The sequence below is a fragment of the Cariama cristata genome, unplaced genomic scaffold, assembly GCF_000690535.1.
Source record: "Cariama cristata isolate BGI_N322 unplaced genomic scaffold, ASM69053v1 scaffold6614, whole genome shotgun sequence".
In the NCBI taxonomy this organism is placed as follows: Eukaryota; Metazoa; Chordata; class Aves; order Cariamiformes; family Cariamidae; genus Cariama; species Cariama cristata.
In genome coordinates, this window is record NW_009612262.1 from 34,360 (window position 1) to 53,095 (window position 18,736).

General features: G+C 40.5%; 1 protein-coding gene across 1 annotated transcript in view; it reads right to left on the reverse strand.

The window, feature by feature from the left end:
* The window catches only part of CARD11 (caspase recruitment domain family, member 11), a 46,641-nt gene that overhangs the window by 10,862 nt on the left and 17,043 nt on the right, over positions 1–18,736 (reverse strand). Inside the window, exons 2-13 of the mRNA XM_009698537.1 lie at positions 13,234–13,446; positions 12,470–12,607; positions 11,508–11,833; positions 10,031–10,210; positions 7,915–8,067; positions 7,696–7,821; positions 7,005–7,202; positions 6,307–6,486; positions 5,216–5,270; positions 3,865–3,980; positions 2,603–2,706; positions 307–359 (exon numbers count right to left, since the gene is read on the reverse strand). Of these exons, the coding sequence (XP_009696839.1) occupies positions 307–359; positions 2,603–2,706; positions 3,865–3,980; positions 5,216–5,270; positions 6,307–6,486; positions 7,005–7,202; positions 7,696–7,821; positions 7,915–8,067; positions 10,031–10,210; positions 11,508–11,833; positions 12,470–12,607; positions 13,234–13,446 (1,842 nt within the window). The remainder of the gene's footprint in view (positions 1–306; positions 360–2,602; positions 2,707–3,864; positions 3,981–5,215; positions 5,271–6,306; positions 6,487–7,004; positions 7,203–7,695; positions 7,822–7,914; positions 8,068–10,030; positions 10,211–11,507; positions 11,834–12,469; positions 12,608–13,233; positions 13,447–18,736) is intronic.

Sequence of the window (18,736 nt, forward strand, 5' to 3'; positions counted from 1 at the left end):
AATTTGATGCTTTCCTCATTTTAAGGCTGGAGGTCTTATCAACCTGCAAACCTCAACCAAGCACCCTCCATCTATTCATTCAGTCTAATCCTTCTCCTATTTAGCTCTTCATAAATAACTGCTTTCCTATTCTCACCACTAGTTGACCCTTTGTTTTCTTGTTATGATGAACTGACTTGATTTTTTCTCAGACTATGTGTCCCATCTTATTTAGACCAGCAGCTGATTATTTGACAGTATCTGTAGCTGGTGAGCTAATCACATAGATCTCATATTAAACTATATACATGATATCCTCTTGCTTACCATCTAGCTCCAACAAATCATATCCAAAGCTGTCATTGTCCTCTTCAACTAGGCTGGAATTAAAAACAAAGCATGAGATAATGGAAAAGAGAGAGAGAAAGCTGTTCACTTTCCAGCTTTCAGCAGATTTGCAACTTCAGCAACTTCAGCAGATTTCTTTATCATTCAAATGAGAAACTTTTTCTGTGAAAAAGAAAGATGTTGGAGGTGTTGCATCAGGCAATGGCACAGCTGCAAAAGAATAAGCAAGTAACATACTTGTGGGCCCAGGGAAGATGTAGGAAAATGGCAGGAAGACGGCAGGAAGACAATATGTGTCAGCCAACCTGGGAAGCATATGAAGCAGCAAGAACGTTCAGAAGGAAGAATTGCTAACAGCAGTGAGGGAATGAAGATTTTGCTGAAGAGAAAGGGAAGCTGCTGACTGATGGTCTCATATGTGTGACTTACACCACACCTGCTTCAGCACTGAGATAAATGGTTGCATAATGTCTGCTGCATACATACTGCAGCATGTTTTTTTTTCCATGATAGATCAAAAATGTCAGAAGCTTACTGATGGACAGAGTGAACGCAAGGGAAGTGACTGAGGTGCAGCAGTAAAGGAGTAATTTACCTGCTTGATTTAAAGTACTTGAAGCATTTTATAACAGCTTAATGGTACCTCGCATGGTTACTCAGATACTTACAGGAACAGAATGGCAAGGTGTATCAAGCTTTTGCACAGAAACTCTTATGCCACACCTCTGGTCCCAGTCCAGCTTCTTGAGATATTTGACTTTAGTGATTATTAGCTCAACAAAGTAAGGTCACATTCAGATCTTGCTCCAGGGTACCTTTTCCTTCCACATGCCAGTGGAAAGAGTATCTAATATGAGGAAAATTTTCAGATTTCAGTACAGCTCAATCTTCCAATGCCTTAACATATGGAACAGGATATAGTCAGAGCTGTAGTGAAGTAGGTCCACAAGATTAATAACATCCATGTAATCTTTACTGCATTCTGTAATATACTGCAAATATTTAAATGCTCAGGCATGCCAAAGGCTTTTCAAGTTAAGCCCCTGAAACATGAAACATTCAAATCATTAATAAACCAGCCCTTTTCTCCATCTTGAATTAACTCAACACACTTTAAAAAGGGGCTTGGAGGACAATATAGGAGAAGCTACAGGAGACTAGAATAAACTCTGACTAAATCCTCAGCAGCCTAGAAAATTATGTGGGAGAACTAGCTGAGGATGCCCTCAATGGAAAGCTGTCTTGCTCAGCTTTACACAGAGAAAGAGAGGCAAAAGTGGCAGTCTCCCAGAGATTAGTTTGTTTTGAAAAGCATTCAAAATCTAAATACAGTTCTAATAAGGATTAGATCTAAAAACCAGATCTAATAAAGATCTAAACCCTCCACATGTATTGCTTTCTTCTAAATTGGTTTGCTTGAGCTTTGTTCCTTTCTCCTTCTACCTGGGACCTTTAGAGAGTGTACTTGTATCTTCTTCTGATGTTTCTGATACAAACACTGATGCTATTGACACCAACACCAAAACAGTATGTCCCAGTATTGCGTTGCTATAAACCTTTTAGAAAAAGGGGTCAGTGCCATTTAGGGGACTGTGAGGCAGGCGAGGTCTCTCTCCTTCCTACCACAAACTTCCCATTCCCCAGCTGATCTGATTTCACTCACAGGGGAAGTCCACAAGGCCATGACCTGACAGAAGTGGAAGCTGCCCCAGAAGGTGAAGCAAAGGGCAATGCATCTCTCTCCTCTCATTGCTATGCTGAGATACAGAGCCCTGAGCCCAACAAAAAACACCTCCCTCCTCCACTTCTCCCCCACATTGCTCACAAACATTCCAGCAGCTCTGCTCTATTTTGGCAGCTTACAGAGGAGAAAGAGAGGCTTTGAGAGAAGGGGAAAGGACAGGGACACAGACACAGGCAGCATGGAGCTGAGAAGCAAAAAGTGAAGCTATATCAGTCTACAAAGGTAAAGCACATTCTGCAATAGCACTGGTGCCTAGTCTTTTCAGTACTGTTTCTTAGTACGTACATTAAAAAAGTCAGTGCTGCAGTGGTATCACTGTGTCATTCATCCCAGCTGAACTATCAGAGACTCCCAAGTGTTTTGGACAAAACGAGGGATGAAGGACTGCAGCCTTGAGAAGTGTAGCAATGTAGTCCTGCTGCCTAATAGAAGCTCTCCAACTAGAGGCAGACACAAGGACATCTATGGCCCTTTTTGCCTCCTCCTTGTGACAACAGGTTCTGGGCATATTTCACCAGCGTAGCTACCTACCTGCAATGAGGGGCATCTTCTTTGCAACGTCGGACTATCGAATCATTTCCAGGAGGCTCAGGAGTGGTAGACATGATACTGTCATTGCGATTTCTCAGAGTTTGCTTTAAAAAAAATGAAAGTGACAGAAAGGTTATATGTCTTAAATGTGCTATCATTTCTAACTTACAGAAGCATTAGCCTGCTAGCTTGCCAGTGATACTCTGCACTGTGAAGCACACACAACAGTAAGAAAAATTTATTCTAGATATGCAGAATGCTACAGATAGGAGCGTTCATATTCATATATTCCAGTATTTTAGCAATACGCACACCTTCTTCTGTGACCACATGACTGGCTGATTTACGAAATGATTTTAACTTTACCCTTGATGTGTGCCATACGTGTTGCACAGCTGACATCTAGGAGGAAGATGATGAAAAGCGGGATGTGTGTATACTTACATATATAAATAGTAGGACTGAGGAAGGAAAATACAGATCTCCGTACATTACATCATTAATCTAGTACACTGGACTCTGAACTGTACTAGAGGGAAGAAAGTATAAGTCATCTAAATACCCAACAGATATTCCAAAGGATATTCCTAACCCAGCTAAACTTATTACGAGTGCAGGGAGTTCTTTCCTGGCTATTCTTGGGTATAATTTTAATTTCCTGGGGGCAGCATTTTTCACAGTCTTCTAGAAAGATGTTTTGTTCTTTGTTATTAACACTCGGCAAGAGCACTCCCTCTGTCTGCTTGTCCTGCTGTGTCAGTGCTCACATATGTATAATGGAATATCTACCTTGGAAGATTATGGGGATACAGCAAGCAGCGAAGAAATGGTTTGGCTATGGTATGCAGAAATTTCCAACTGTGATGTGCACCCCTTTTCTCACTCACTTTTACTTATAGACAGGAAAAGCATTAGAGAACTCAAAAAAACCATGAAAATTTTCTTAAATTACAAAGCAGCTTTTAAAGAAAATCTCTTCCTTCCAACAGTAAATGTGAAATGGCATAAGGAGACAGCGAGAGGTCATAAATACCTTTGAAATATCTTTAAATAAACATACAGCAATTTTGTGATGTTGGAAAAGGCTAATAACATGGTTCTAACAAAATGCTGGTAAAAGGATTAAGGGAGCCTCTGACAAGGGCCTTGAATGTGATCACAGCTGGGATGCTAGCGAAGTGCTAATACTGGGTTGCAAAAGCTCTGAACCATATTAGGAGAGACAGTCATAGACAGGCAAGGGGCATCTGAAGGCTCCTTACAATCTTGCTGACTTCACAGCTGCTGATGGAGTTACTGATGGAAACAGAATTAGAGGAACTTGTGTCTGTGCGGCCATTGCTGGCATCAGCCCCATCTTCATCCTGTGCTCTGACTGCTGCGCTCACAGGTGACAGAGAAAAATACAGACACCAGAGAAAAATATGTCAGATCACTTTCAATGCAGAGTCTTTCACAGATTTGCAACAACACTTAGGTTATCTTTGCATTTCAGCTTATCTTGTTTCCCTCAACCTGTACTGGACAGAGGCACTGGGAAGTGCCCCGCGCCCTGCAGCTCCGGCTCCGTTTCCTTCCCCATCACAGTACAGAAATGCACAGCTCTCTGGACAGCCTCTCGCCAACTTTTTATTTCAACTCAGTCCTGTATGTTTTAATGAGCTTTATGAATACTCTTTGACAAATTAAAGAAGGATTGTTTTATTGATTTATGCTTTAACTTCATCATCTGAATCTGGTAGTCGGCAATAAGGTTGGCTCACTGAATTACGCTTTTTTTACAACAAAAAATTTAGAACAGGGACTAAGAAGCTTGAGGTCCCTCAGCAGCCCCAGGTAGCACAGTGTGAATGTCTTTGTGGACTCCTTCCCTTCCTCAGCACCCCTTATTTGTACTAATGTTGCACATTACCTGATACCAAACGTACTGTTTAACATGCAAGATCTTGCAGCAGGAACCATGTTTCCCATCATATTTTGTAAAACAGTGAGCACGCCGCCGCACATAACAAATAAAGGAAGTGCTGCCTAAGATGGTGTTTGGTTTGAGAGCAGTGTTACATAAAGAAGAGGAATTAGGAGTAGCTCAAACACGAGTATACAGCAATGAATTTGGTAACTTGGCAGCTGGCTCACGGGTCAACTCCCCTCCCCCCAACCTTTGCAATGCTTTAAATTTAAAATTAATTCCCTTTTGCTGAAGGACAAAGGAACTCATTAGACGATCACTAGATTAGGGTCTTTTCAGCCTGAAGGATTTTTCCAATAGCAAAAAGAGAATAGTATAATGACTTTTAGTACAGGTGTTACACTGATGACTTTAAAATTTTGGTAAACTTAAAAGGAAAATTGAGTAAACAGAAAATTTAGGTAAGCTATGGGATGCAATATTGTGTGTCTGTGGAGATATCTTTGAATGGAGAGGTAGAACCAGGTAGAACACTTGACTACTTTAAATTATGACATTGTTAACTGTGAGAGAAACTGTCTATTTTACTGACTTGGACTTAGTTAATTTCCCTGGTTGGCATATTTGGTAAAACAACATAAAGAAATTAAGTGAATGAGACAAAGCAACAGGAAAGGAATAAGGACATGGGTGCTCTTTCTGACCTTGAAACTCCGATGTTTTGTTCATGCTGACAGGGGATTTAGCTCTTGGATTTATCTAAAAGAAAGAGGAAAAAAATCAGCACAAATGCAGAATATTTGCCACACACTGTAAACCAGATATTTTCACCCCTTTTTTCACTGTTACGCTGCAGTATATTTGCCCTCCTTTAAACAACAGGACCCAAAATTCAGAAGATATTTAGGTATCTAAACACCACTGCAGTGAACAAGAGTTAGCTACCTAACTACTTTGAAAAGTCTGGCCCAAATGCATTGCAATTTCCAGATTCTGCTGGGAGAACAAAGAGACAAAAGGTGATGTGGGTGCCTTGGGACTGGTTTCAGGCAGCTGTTAATACAACAGGCATCCTTTTGGAGAGTGCAGTGTAAAAAATGCAGCTCTATTGCCATAAGTAATAATGACAGTCAGAGCTCAGAAAGGTTATGAAGGGCAGGGAGAATTCAAATGCAGATGAAAGGCAAGAGAAGCTCAAACCCCTAAATGTTAGATGGTATATTTTTTACAATTCATGAATATCGCATCAGGTAATAGCTGTATGAATACAGCTAGTTGGGGAAATCATGGACCTAACTCATGCTACCCCTTACTCTTAAGTGAGAGGAAATTGCTATAATTTAATTCTAAATTAGGCAGTTAATTTTGCTCTAGATTGTGTCTCTTTATTTCTCTTATTCCTTCCAGCTGATGTGAGCTTTTCCACCAATGCTTCGTTTTCCACATTCAGTTACTTGTGCGCTGGACTTCGGGCATTATGTCATTTTTTTTCACTACTGTTAAGGAGGTAAAGAATCAATTTATTCACAGTCTCCAAGAACATGAATGAACAGCAGAAGTAAGGAGAATACACAAAAAAGGGAGAAGGTGCAGAAAATGGTCTATGAAGTCTGATTAGATCTGCTCCTCAAGATGCAAATCACCACAGGGCAAAACCTGACCGCTCACTATCATATACAAATCTACTCTTACCTTAACAGCACAGCACTCTCAGAGGCATGACGGCAACATGTATTATGTGTCTCAACCTAACAGTCCCTGCATTATATCATTCCAGCCTCATATTAAGACACACCTGGATTCCCTTTAGATTCAGTCTTCTCTTGAGTCGAGCTTGATCAGGCAAAAAGAATTTGTTGTCTTCTGGAGACTCTTCAGAAGTGGAGGAGTCATCTGCTTCCTGACCATTGGCTTTTGGGCTAGAAGTCCCAAAGGTCTGGGAGATAATGGTAATGGGTAGATTCCGTGGCAAACTCTAAAGATCAGAAGGAAACACTTTACTTCTGAGACCAGTTTGGTATGGCTTCTCACGAACTCCCTTTCGAGTAATCTGATTGAACTTTCTGTGAGCCCAGTGCTTCAGAAGCTCATGCAGAATGTGGCTCCAGACCCAAACCAGTAATTTAGATTGACATTTGTGGGGATTTCTGTTCACTGGGGCACGTTCCTTAAAAGTATTTGTAGTTTCTACGCCAGTGTAGAAATTAATTGTCTTTCTGCATTTCTTTCCCATCCATTTAAAATCAAGTTGTGGGATGCTAGCCTTTGAGAAGCTATGTGCATGACACAGACAACTTGAACCCCACTGTACTGAAGAACTCACAACATTGACATTCAGTAGAAGGAGGTTATTTTTTTCAGTTAATTCATGAAGGGAATGAATAAAGTCCTGTCTCCCTTCCACACCAAAGTGTTTTTAAAAGGAAGTCTTAAAAAAAGAACTCATAAAGCAAGTCTTAAAAAAGAACTCATGTCTGTCTTTCTCAGCCCTACCTGGTCATGAAAGTTATTGTCCTTAGAGAGTCGTCGGAGTTTGCACTCTAAGTTAACAATGCAAGCTTCTTTCCGAACCACCTCAATTCGGAGTTCATCATTTCTCTCCTCCAGCTCTCGAATTTGCTTCCTGTATTTATCTTTTTCAATCAGACAATGTGAATACTGTGTCTGAGCCTCATCACGTGAGCGGAATGCCTGCAGTGGAGAAAAGAAACCTCTTTTGCACCTGGGCAATCAGACACCTTCTCCTGCTGGTATTGTTTGTAAGGTGTTTGGAACAAGGACTTCAGAACTGGTAACCATTCACCAATTAACACAGCAGTTAGGACCAGGATCTGCCACAGTAGTGCCATTAAAAATTATGATGATGGCAGTGGTTAATTTCCAGCTCCCTCTTGGTTGGTGGCAAAATGCTCCAGAGTGCAAACCGGATGACTTGACACTAATATAAAGCCTGCAGTAGCTGTTGTTAAGATCTTGGTCCTGCCTGCCAGATGCTATGCTGTGGAAACAACCCAATACTATCCTATGTTTAATTACTGTAATGCAAATTCCAACAAGTTGCAATTTCTTGTAACTGTTTATTTTTTAATGGAATTTGGGGTCCAATTACCCACAATTCCCCAAAGTGACATATATGAGATACAGACCTTTGCTACTAATTTTCGCCACTTTAACTGTTAGATACCTGGTCTCGCTCCTTTTCCACCTCTTCTAGCTGTATCATCACAGTGTTCATACGGTGCTTGTACATCTCACAGTCTTTTCCTAATGTTGAACACTTTAACTCCAAATCTTCTTTCTCTTCAAGATACTGGAAATGACAGACTGTTAACCACCACTGCTCTCAGAGGTCTTTTGGGCACTAGCCTGAGATATTCCATCTTTCTGCCCTTCCATTTCTCACCTTGTCTCTCAAGTCCTCCACATGACGAATCTCCTCTTGGAGATTAAAGATCTTGTTGACCAACTCATGACGATCTTCTAGGGCCTCCTTACGGTCATGTTCCAGAATATCCAAAATGGCTTTGTCCGAATCTGGCAAACTCCGCTTGTCAGCCTGAGGAAAGACACTTTTAAGAGACAGGCCAGGGAAAGAGAAAATAGTATTGCAGGAAGAAAAGTAACAAAGACAGTAACAAGCAAGAGGAATAGAAAATGAACATGGTATTGCAATGGGAAAGCCGGAGAAGAGATGGACATTTGTTCATATTTTAAAATAGTGTCAGAAAAGATGAATAAAGGCTGTCTTGCTGTCAGAATAGTCAGATGAAGGAACTGTTTTACTGTTTTATTGTACTGGCTATAATTTGATCCATTTTGGATGCAGTGACAATTCTTCACTCCGAGCCCTACACTCAAAAGTCTTCTCTATTAATCAGCTCTCCCTGAGCACAAAAATCATCCTTTGCCAAAGAGCAGGGCCTAAGAAAACATTCAGGGGAATTTTTAAAGCATGCATAGGCTTTGCAGGGTTGTGCTTGGAGAATATTAAACATGCCTGGAGTAGCTTGTACCACTGCTTCATTTTCTACAGCGTCCAGCAATATTTTTTCTTTCAGATTGAAAATGAACAAGATTACCAGAGCAGGTTCCAACAAATAAATTGCCATCCAAAATTAGCCATAAATGGAAGATGAAAAAGGCATAAAATGCAAGCAAGTAATATGCATATTTATTTTTAAAATACCTAGAGTAAGTTGGATATTTCAGTGACATTTTGGTTACCCAATATTTCTAAATATACCTAAGTATTTCTAAAACAAACTGCCTTTTGTTTATTTATACTTACACTCAGGAGACTTTCAATCCTATTTTTAGCTATTTCATGATCATTTCTCTGTTTCTATAAGACCATTTCAGTTAACATAAGAGATTCTACATGGACCAGAACTCCCAGAACCTTCTATACTACACCCTTTTTCAACCTTTGAATTGGATTTGTGTTAGAACTAAGAATCATTAGGCACTGCTAGAGGCTACAGCCATTTCTGAAATGCATTCTATTGATAATTTTTTAAGTGTCATTTTAAAATGTCACAAGCCTGTTCCAGCAAAGTGCTAAGCACTCTCACATATACCGTAATATTTAGCTAAGCTCTTCACAGAGTAACACAGGGCTAAATTTGCTGCATATCATCCTTTTTCCCCATCTGCCCAAACAAGGTTAGTTAAGATCCCTATGCAAGTTACAGCAGCGTTCTACAGGGCATTCTGGTAACTAGTGACCACCCAAGTACAGAAAACTTTATTACCCTCTGCTTCATTAAGACCTTTTGGCACAGATACGACAATAGCCTAAAACAGGGTACACAGAGCCACTGTCAGAAATTTCTGGGCTGGCTATTTAACACAGCTTTGTAGTGACAGCCTGGTACAAAGAACCACAGCAGGACTAAAACATGGAGTTGAATGCTCAGCAATTAAACAGCTGCAGTCTGCACCCTGAAAGAGCTGATCGCTCATGTACAGCTTGATTTATTAAATGAATTTTTTTTTTTTGGTAGAACTCCTCCTCATGCGTGTGTTTGTACAAGGAGTACTACGGACAGCTGGGAGCTATATAACCAACCTTCTGTTTTTCCAAACTTTGCACTTACGCTCATTGTAGCTTTGCAGGTATAGGTTTCACCCAACACTTCCTAGCATTATAACTGGAGTATGTGTTGAGTTTGAGGTGAGGAGCAGTAAGCAGAGACCATGCCACCTCCACTTGTCCATAGTTATCAGTTTCCCTGTTATATAGTCAATTCCCTGTCCCTTACTGAAAACACACGGGAGCTGTCACGACCTGCTGCTTCTCCGTCCCACTCTCACATTCCCCTCCAGACACTTAGATACTGAAGGGTAGCCACCCTGGCAGGCTGTGAGGAGATGTGGGGTACTCAAGACAGAATGGGAGGAGAGTGTGGGGCTGCCTGGAGGCAAGGAGTGGTCGAAGCCTGCTGAATCCACCATCTGCCTAAGCAGGAGGGGTAAGTTGCAGTTGTTGGAATTTTAAGTGTAGCAATTTGCTTTTATACCTGAATGATGGACTGTAACTCCTGGATTTTAGTCTTCATCATCTCATTTTCCCGCTCCAGCTCGAGAACCTGTTCCTTTTTGGGTCGGTTTTCAATATCATTTTTCAGCTTCAAAGACTGGTTCCTCTCCAGCTTGCATTCCTCTTCCACCTTGTTTAAGCGATGCTTCAGCTGGTCAATCTAGAGCAGCCAGGGAGCAGTGAAAAGGAGAAAGGAAAGGAAAAGAAACGAAAGAAATAATTCCTAGCTCTGATATTTACTGCTCTGAAAACACTCTCACTTCCAGATGAAAACATACTGCCATAAGTGGAAAAAATGGCTTAAACTGTGAATGCTAAGAAGTAGCAGATATTTGGGTATATGTGCATGTGTGAGGAATGTCCACAATTGAAATGTTGAACTCTCAAGCAGAAGCCTCCTATTTGTAGCTACAACTGGTATGGGCTGGTTGTAAATCTTGGTAACATCTGGACTAAGAAAAAGTGGTACATCCTCAATCCTCCAATAAATAAAGAGATATGAAACAGAACCAATACTTAGGAGGCTGACCACACATTGTGCTTTTGCACATAGACCGTTTGGATTGGGAAAAACAGGGGCTTTGAGTTCTGGATAGGAAAGAGGGGTTCTGAAAAAGTAATTTGAGACAGAAGGGGGCCTGGGAAAAAGGTGGTGATGATTGTGGCTGGAGGAAAGATTTGAAAGTGGGGGAATATCCTGAAGATCAGAGAGATGCACAGGGATAAAGGCCAGGGGATGCTCAGGGACCTTGGCCAGTAACGTCTGTGACTGGTGACTGCAAGCAGCTGCACAGCACGAACGGACACGACTTTCTGCCCAACCTTCCCACACCAGCAGTGATCTCTCTGCGGGGAAGGGATGTCAAGCCCAAGAGAAGGCAGTGCCGAGGTAGGGGAGTGAGCAAATGACTGTGTGAAAAAATAAAGTGGGGCAAAATGTCTGGTATCATTGGTTCAAAAATAAACCCCAATGTCTATATCCACTATGGGTGGTTGTTTACTCCATCTCATCTGTGACACATATACAAGCATAAATTTTATGGCACTTGAAGCATTTCTCTGTATTTCCTAAATGGCCTCAAGCTGTTCCAATGCTCTGTGTGAGACTTTGTGAATAAACCACCAGCAGCTGTAGGGCAAAACTGGATAGCTGCCCGAAGATATTATTGAGCCTGAAAAGCTAAAATTATGTTTTTAGCAAAGAATTATGTTTTTAAAATTTTGTTTTTAAGTATGTTATGTTCTGTTAATCCATTACAAGAATGTAAATTATCTGCCATTAATACACATCACTGCAGTTGGCATTTCTGTACAGTGATGCCTCTAATCATCTGGATAAGCAAAGCAAATGAGAGCTCTACACCTTTCTACTGTCAGAGAAGGCCTCATTTTGCCAGATGCCACTGGCATCCTCCATTGCTGCTCCTGATGAAAGCAGCCCAGAGCATTTATCTCACCTCTAACTGGAGGTCCCGGCTCCTTATCACAGCCATGCTCTTCTCGTCACTCAGCTGGGCATATCTCATGGCCAGATTGTAGTTCTCATCTTTCACCTTGACCAGTTCATCGTTGTAGTTGTTCCTCTCCTCCTTCATCTTGTTGTATCTCTCCTGGAAGGTCAGCAGCTCTATCTTGTTCAGTTTTAGCTGCTTTCGCTCATCCTCCAACTGGCGAGACTTAGCCAAGAGTTCACAGCGCTGCACATCTTTTGTCTTTACTTGCTGCTGAAGCTTAATGATCTCATTCATTAGGAAATGGGTAAGGCCTTCATGTCCCTCCTCCACTGAAAATGTTTGAACAGCTTATCAACATCTAGTAAGGCAACTTTATACTAAGTAGGATCAGGAGAACTGAGAAAGAAACAAATGTCCCGGAATATGTACAGAGGTGCCAAATATGCACAAATACATACACATTTGTGTATCTAGCTGACAACAGTACAAATATTACACAGCACACCATCACCAGAATCACAATATACACGCATACAGCTTGTCTGGATAGAATATGAAGCCTTTACATTTGTCTTGCTTCAGCTGAGCTGACAGGCTTGGGGAAATAGCATAAACTTTCTAAAATGAATGTGTACAAGTACAATTAATCTAAATGCTTCAAATTTGCTGTGAATGTGTAGGTCATCAGTGTAATTTAGTCCACTGTTCCAATGTTTTTTCTCCTGTGATTTCCTGTAACGCCTATCGTTCAATTTGAAGTTCTTCAGCTTCATTCAGACAACTGAGATGTTGCTTTTCTTTATACATTACCTGTTGCTAGCACATTTTGCATTGAAGGGTACTGAAAAACTACAGACTGCTACTACAAGATTAGCTTTTATTTCCATTTCTTGCCTGAAAAATCAAACCCAGACTTCAAGACAGTCCTTATTTCAACAGGTTCCTTTGGGATTAATTCTACTCACCAACGATAGTGGAAAACCTCCGTGTAGGTTCTTTCCCGGTCACCAGTTTGTAGAGTTCAGGGTAGTAAAACTCTAGGCTCTCTAAGAAAACTACATAGCCCCTTTGGCCCTTGGTGTGGAGAATGTCCAGCAGTCGTCCTAAGTACAGAGAACAGAGAAAGAGGTGACTTATCACACCACGAGCAGCATAAGCAATTGCTGTATCCCTGAAGTCAAATCTGCTTAAGGTTCATCCTTGCCACAGCAATGCACTGTGGAAAATCTAGCTGATTAATTGAGTTCAGCTGAACTCCTAAAGTAATGCCACGTATTCTTTATGTTTGTGCTGATCGTTATTCGGAAGGAGCGTGGGCAAATGGGTCTCTGGAACAGAAATTTCAAAAGACACGTTACTCAGTGCAGTCTTTACCAGCAGTACTGAAATGCTAGGATGGCAGACCCTTCAGTGACAAATCATAAAGCATGGCAAGACAGCTGAAAACCTGCTCTTGGAAGGGCAGTGGCTGCTGCTTGTGTTAACTGAAATATTTGCCAAGGCTTTGATGGGAATATGAACCCCACGAGCTCCAGTCTGCACAGCACTGGAAAGAGTCATTGTTATCAAAACAGCAGCAGCAGATTCCCCCCTTTACATTAAATCTCTTGTAAATGAGATACAGGGTTTCCATTTGATAATCTGTAATTTGACACAGGCTCCCTCCAGACTTAGCAAAATAATACTGTTCAGATAGGGAAGCCAATGTAGCCATTCACAAAATAATTACCTGCTCGGTTAATTTTGGAGGGCAGCATAAGTGAGTTAAGCACCTCATCCTCATCCTGCTCATCAATTACTTTGCACTGCCGTAAGTACGGGGTCAGTTTGGCTGGATTGATGTACCGGCTCAGCATGTGCCGGTTGCATTCTACGTTCTCCCACAAAGCTTCCTCCTCATCTTTCAGTGTCTCCAGGCAGTCATCCATCTCTGGCTCTCCTCCTTAACAAGGGAAACAATTGGCAAATGAACATCAAACAGGACAGTTTCTATCCTGTTACTTTTTTGTGCTTCCATGTCACACAGGATGAGCTTGGGATCACTTCTGACTAATACTGAATTTGCCCTATATTGAAACTGTTTGAAATGAAGTGCAGCTTGTCCATAGCTCATCTGGAAAATGACAGTTCAGAGAAGTGCTATCTTGAGCCTATGAACTATTGCATATTGCTCTCTAGTGATGAATCCATAGCTCAGCTAACTCCATGAAGGTCTGTGCAAGTCAGAGAATCCCTCTTCATAATAGAAGCAATGGTAAAGGACACGGCACAACGCAAGGAAGGGTATGAACATGCAGAGCTCAGAGCAAAGACAAATACTTGCAGCAGGCAACTAAGGCTTTCATTCTCACCTCCTTTGTTCCTCTCAGCTGTATGATTTGAACCTGCATTTTTTCCTGCATATATGTGATAAGCCAACACAGGTAAATGAGTGCATCACAAGAATAGTTAACTCATAAGCAAGCAGTTATGTATGTCTGCCTTCTGCAGCTGTGTATGGATTGACTGTGAGTTCGGACCTTGCCTTTCTCCCCATGAGTGCGTAAGCACGAGCATCGTGTCACTGAAGTCTGCAAATGTTCTTGACTCATGCAAATATTATCACATGATTTCTGAGTGCTTGCTAAGCAATTTCCTGCCAACTCCTAATTTGTAACCACCTCATTAGAGAAGGTTACAAGGCAGGCAACAATAAGGTGAGAAAACTTGTACTAAAGTTACGAGTAAAGAAACTTTGTAAAAATCTTTCCTTCTTAATTTTGTAATAAACGTCAACCTTAGAAACAAGTCTTAATTTTTGCATTCTAGCTCTCTCAAGATCTTGTGATCCAGGTGGAACGAGGAAGATAAGCTTCTATTTCAAGAGCTATTTTACCCCATCAGAGGCCATGGTATAAGAAGAATGTGCAGTTCTTAGGTCATATGAGATGAGAGCTGTGCTTTATGAGGCTTTGCTGGTAATCAGTAACTAAGGACATCAAAAGCAACATGTTGCTTTTCTTGGATCAGAAGGGTTCTCTCCATTGTGTTGCAACTTCCTCAGCTTCCAACTTTAGGAACTGCAAAGCAGCCTGTGTTACACTGAACATCACTGGGCAAAACCAGCTATTAATTTGTATAGCCAGAGGCTATTAACTCCTCATTTCGAAAACTAAAACCAAAAGTGCTATTCTGCTAAATAATGTGTTTTTCAGTGTTCTATCATAATGAAACACACAATGGTCCTACAAAAATGCACATTCTTTTCTTGATGCTTTCAAAGGCCTCCCCAAATTGTCCAAAATCCTAGGCTGGGGTTCACCATATCTATGAGAAAAATTTGGACGGGTTCTGCATACTAGGTCAGGGGAGCATTGCCAGAGGTTTTGTTCTTCTCCTGTACTCCAGTAGCTCTCCCAGAGTTCTTTTCATTGTAGTTTCACATCTCAGGAACCACTTACTTAGCATTCTCTGTGCTGCTTGCATGTAGATTTCATTACTCCAGTGACTGCTATTAAATGGGCCAGGAAAGACAACAGTCCTCAGAGGGCAAGGAAGATCGAGTCTGCTCAATGGGATCCAGAATCATGGGGGCATGGCTGCAGTTATGGGAAAATCTCTCTGGTCTTACAAAGTCCTCACAAGCTGGGTGAAAATCTTACTGAATCCGAGTATTTATGTGTGGTAAAGATGACACTGCAGTAATGAACAGTATAAAGGTAAAACAATAGAAGAAGCTATATAAAGTAGGGAGCAGTGGGAGGAATGCTGAAGGTGAAATAGCTTCAGCCGAAGTACACATACATTCTCATGAACTTTACTCTCCACCACTTATTCTGGAAATAACCGTATTTCACTTCAAAGGTAAATTTAACAAACACTACATAATTGGAGAAGCTGAACTTTTGGGAGGAGAAAGCAGTAAAGCAGAAGGTCACACAATACCTTAGTCATCTTACAGCCACAGCTATTTATTGCATCAAAAAAAAGGTGTGTTGCAGGCCCTTTAATTTTGGGGAGCGTATCAGGAAGCTCACAGATGGACCTCAGAGTGCAAAAGAAGCACTTGCCTGAATTTCATAAAATGCAAGATATCTTGTAATCTGCTGCACTGAACCAGAAATTATTACACACTGTCAGCAGCAGTTCCCTCAGGACATTAATTAGGAATTTCTCCATTAAATGACTCAAAGAAGAGTTCGCTCATCAGTGTAATTCTCAACACGAATACATTTTTTTACCTGACATTAAAAATACCTTTATCAAATAGTCCCTTGTGTATGGGCATAATACATCCATACTGTTATTTTGGGGACATAATATTTAATAGAAAAGTAGTAAGTATAGCACATGAGTGGCTAAGAATTTTAAATGGAGATTTCTGGTAGCAAACTCCGGTTAAACACAGTCTATGATCAGGAGCAAGCCCTTGGAAACAACATTTAGTAGAGTGATCCTTCATTGCCATGTAGGAATTTCAATAATCTTCCTTTTGCTTTCTTCTTTGGATTTCCACCTTGGAAACGCCCTACCAGAAGCACAGCTAAGCTCTCTCCTAACTCCCTGCACTGTTCATCACCTCTTGGGGATTACCGCTGCGTAATGGGTAGCACTCCTCTCCTTCCTAGAGCTTGAGGTGTTGCCTCTGTTGCATTTCTTTGGCCAGACTAAGAATATAACCCCCAAGTAACTCCACTGTCTTGTAGAGCTATTCCACAGACAATAGCAATGGACAACTGATATTAGTGAGCAAATATCTCTTTGATTTAGTATTTAATATAATATTGAATAGGAAATAAAATGCTTGGGATTGGTTGAAATTTTGGTGTGCTGGTCAAAAACCAGATGTGACAACTGAAACTCAGTAGGAAACCAATAAAGGCATTGGATTAGTGGCTTTAATTTTAAAAGATTTTCAGCAGCACATGCATTTTCTAGGTAATTAAAAGACCTTACTCCCCATTTCTGTCCTTCCTTCCTGTGACGATATTGCAGAAAAGTTGTCTTCACTTATAAAATCAAAAATGACAGATTTAAAATGTTTTCAAATGTGTAATCACTTATTTAATCTGATCTTTATTACCATTATCTAGGTTCTGGTTCCAACAGCTCTTGAGTTGTAACCTAACACATTCAGAAGTTGTGATATGTCATAGAAATACTATGGCGTCCATTACAAATCACAGGTGTGAAGTCACAGACTTGGACTGACTTCAACAGACATTAACCAAAAAGAAATAAGAATTGCCACAGCAGTTAAAAAAATCGCTCTCCCGCTGCTCCTTTCAGCAGCTAGTATACAACATAGCTTTTAACTGCAGGAGATCTTAATCCAGTAATAATCTCAGCCAGTCCCATCTATTTCAAAGATCTCTGTAGATGCAGACAAATAAAATGGAGAATCCCTTTTTACATTAAAAGAAACACTCTATTCTCCCCACCTCCTTTTCTCTCCCAGGGACTATCCTTCTCTTGGCAGTTACACACAAATGAACCTTTCTATGTGTTTGCTATTTTTTGGTTATATTTTTCAACTGAGCAAATCACTTTGCAGTTAAAGCTGTTCTCTGCTCTCACTCAGACTCCAGACTTTCATATCTCAGTGACACTCTCCACTGATCAAGGGAAGAAAACCCGCAGGCTTCAGAACCAGGGGCTCTATAAAGGGCTCATCATCAGGTCATGTCTAAAGCTTCATTTTTTGTGATTCATTTCACGATGGTGCAGAAATTAACCCTTCAGCTGTTTAATTATTTGCATCCCCTTGCTCTGAATTCTTGTCAGCCTGTCGATACTGAGAAATTGCCGTGTAACAGACTGCAAATGCAGGCTTCAGCTAGGTTTTCTGATTTCTTGATATCTCCTTTGTGAAATACGAAAAAAGGGTATTGTCCTCATACCGAGAAGCAGGAGGAAGTTTATTTTGGAAGCAGTGATCTATTTTAACTTTTTGGACTTCTGCATTTGTCACATGTTCACAGACTGTCAGTATTTAAAAAGAAACCACAGCCCACAAAATGTTTGTGCAAATTATAAGTTAGTAAGAACAGAAGTTTATGGTAAATACTAAACCTGTATATAAACCAGGAAAGGATTACATATAATTTATCACACTTTAAAGAAAAACAAAGATGAAAATAGCAGTTTAAAATTGTGTATATAATTATCCTCAACATCTTGAGAGTATTGTATTACATCCTCTTTCTATGCATATCTCTAGGTTTCATAGGGCAATACCCTTTCTCCCTCAAGTTTGTATAGCACCTCACAGGATAAAGCATGACAACGAGGTGATTTTCTCAAAAGCTGCTTGTATGGATATGTGCAGATTTGCAATATCAGAGAACCACAAAACCACAAAGGGATTTAGAGCTATTTTTAATATTAGAGGACAGTCACAGTTTAAAGTGTGATAAGGAAATTATACTCCTTTGCTTAAGGACAGGAGAGCTCTATTTGCACGCCTGGCTTTCTAAAATGCTGAATACTAGCAGTTTCCAATTATGTTGGCTGCACTGCTGTTCTATGGTACTGAAAACAACTTTTAAGAGGCTTAAACATTGATTAAGATGACTAAATTTGCTTACCTACACTTGCAAATTTTTTCCATATAGATGCCTAAATTTGGACTCCCAAAGGAGAAGAGACAGTGTCTTCATCTGCCTTTAAGAATTTACACTTTATATTCATTCCTTCTACCTCAGTGTCTCTCCATCTGAAAACAAGGCTGGTAAGAAGTATTTTTATGACAACAGAGGAATCATTAATTGGTGACTGCAAAGCACTTCGAAAAAACAAGATGGGAAGGCCCTAGACAAACATTTGTTATTAGTGCAGTTTTATTACTTCAGATTTTGCGGGCCTTAGGATACTTTCTGAAGCCAACAGCTTCAGTGGCTGTATATGGAAAGAACCATTCTGTATATATCAGAACCTCCTCTTTATATAAAAGATTCAACTAGCTTACTGAGTGCCACAGTTTCGACACAATATAGAAGAAAAGTATAGAATAAGAGATACCAAAGTAATAGAAGTGCAGGAAGATTTAAACACAAAATAGGATTATTTTCACACAAAAGTATTCTGTTCAATTCCATCAAGTCAGTCTTCCTGTTACACACAACCTACAAAAACCCTCAAAACACTAGCAGACTTGCAAGGCTTCAATGAGGTAAAGCTAGATCTTCAGTGAAGCCAGATGATAGCCATAGTCGTAAATACTAGTCCCATTTTCTGAACAGAAGAGCCCAGAG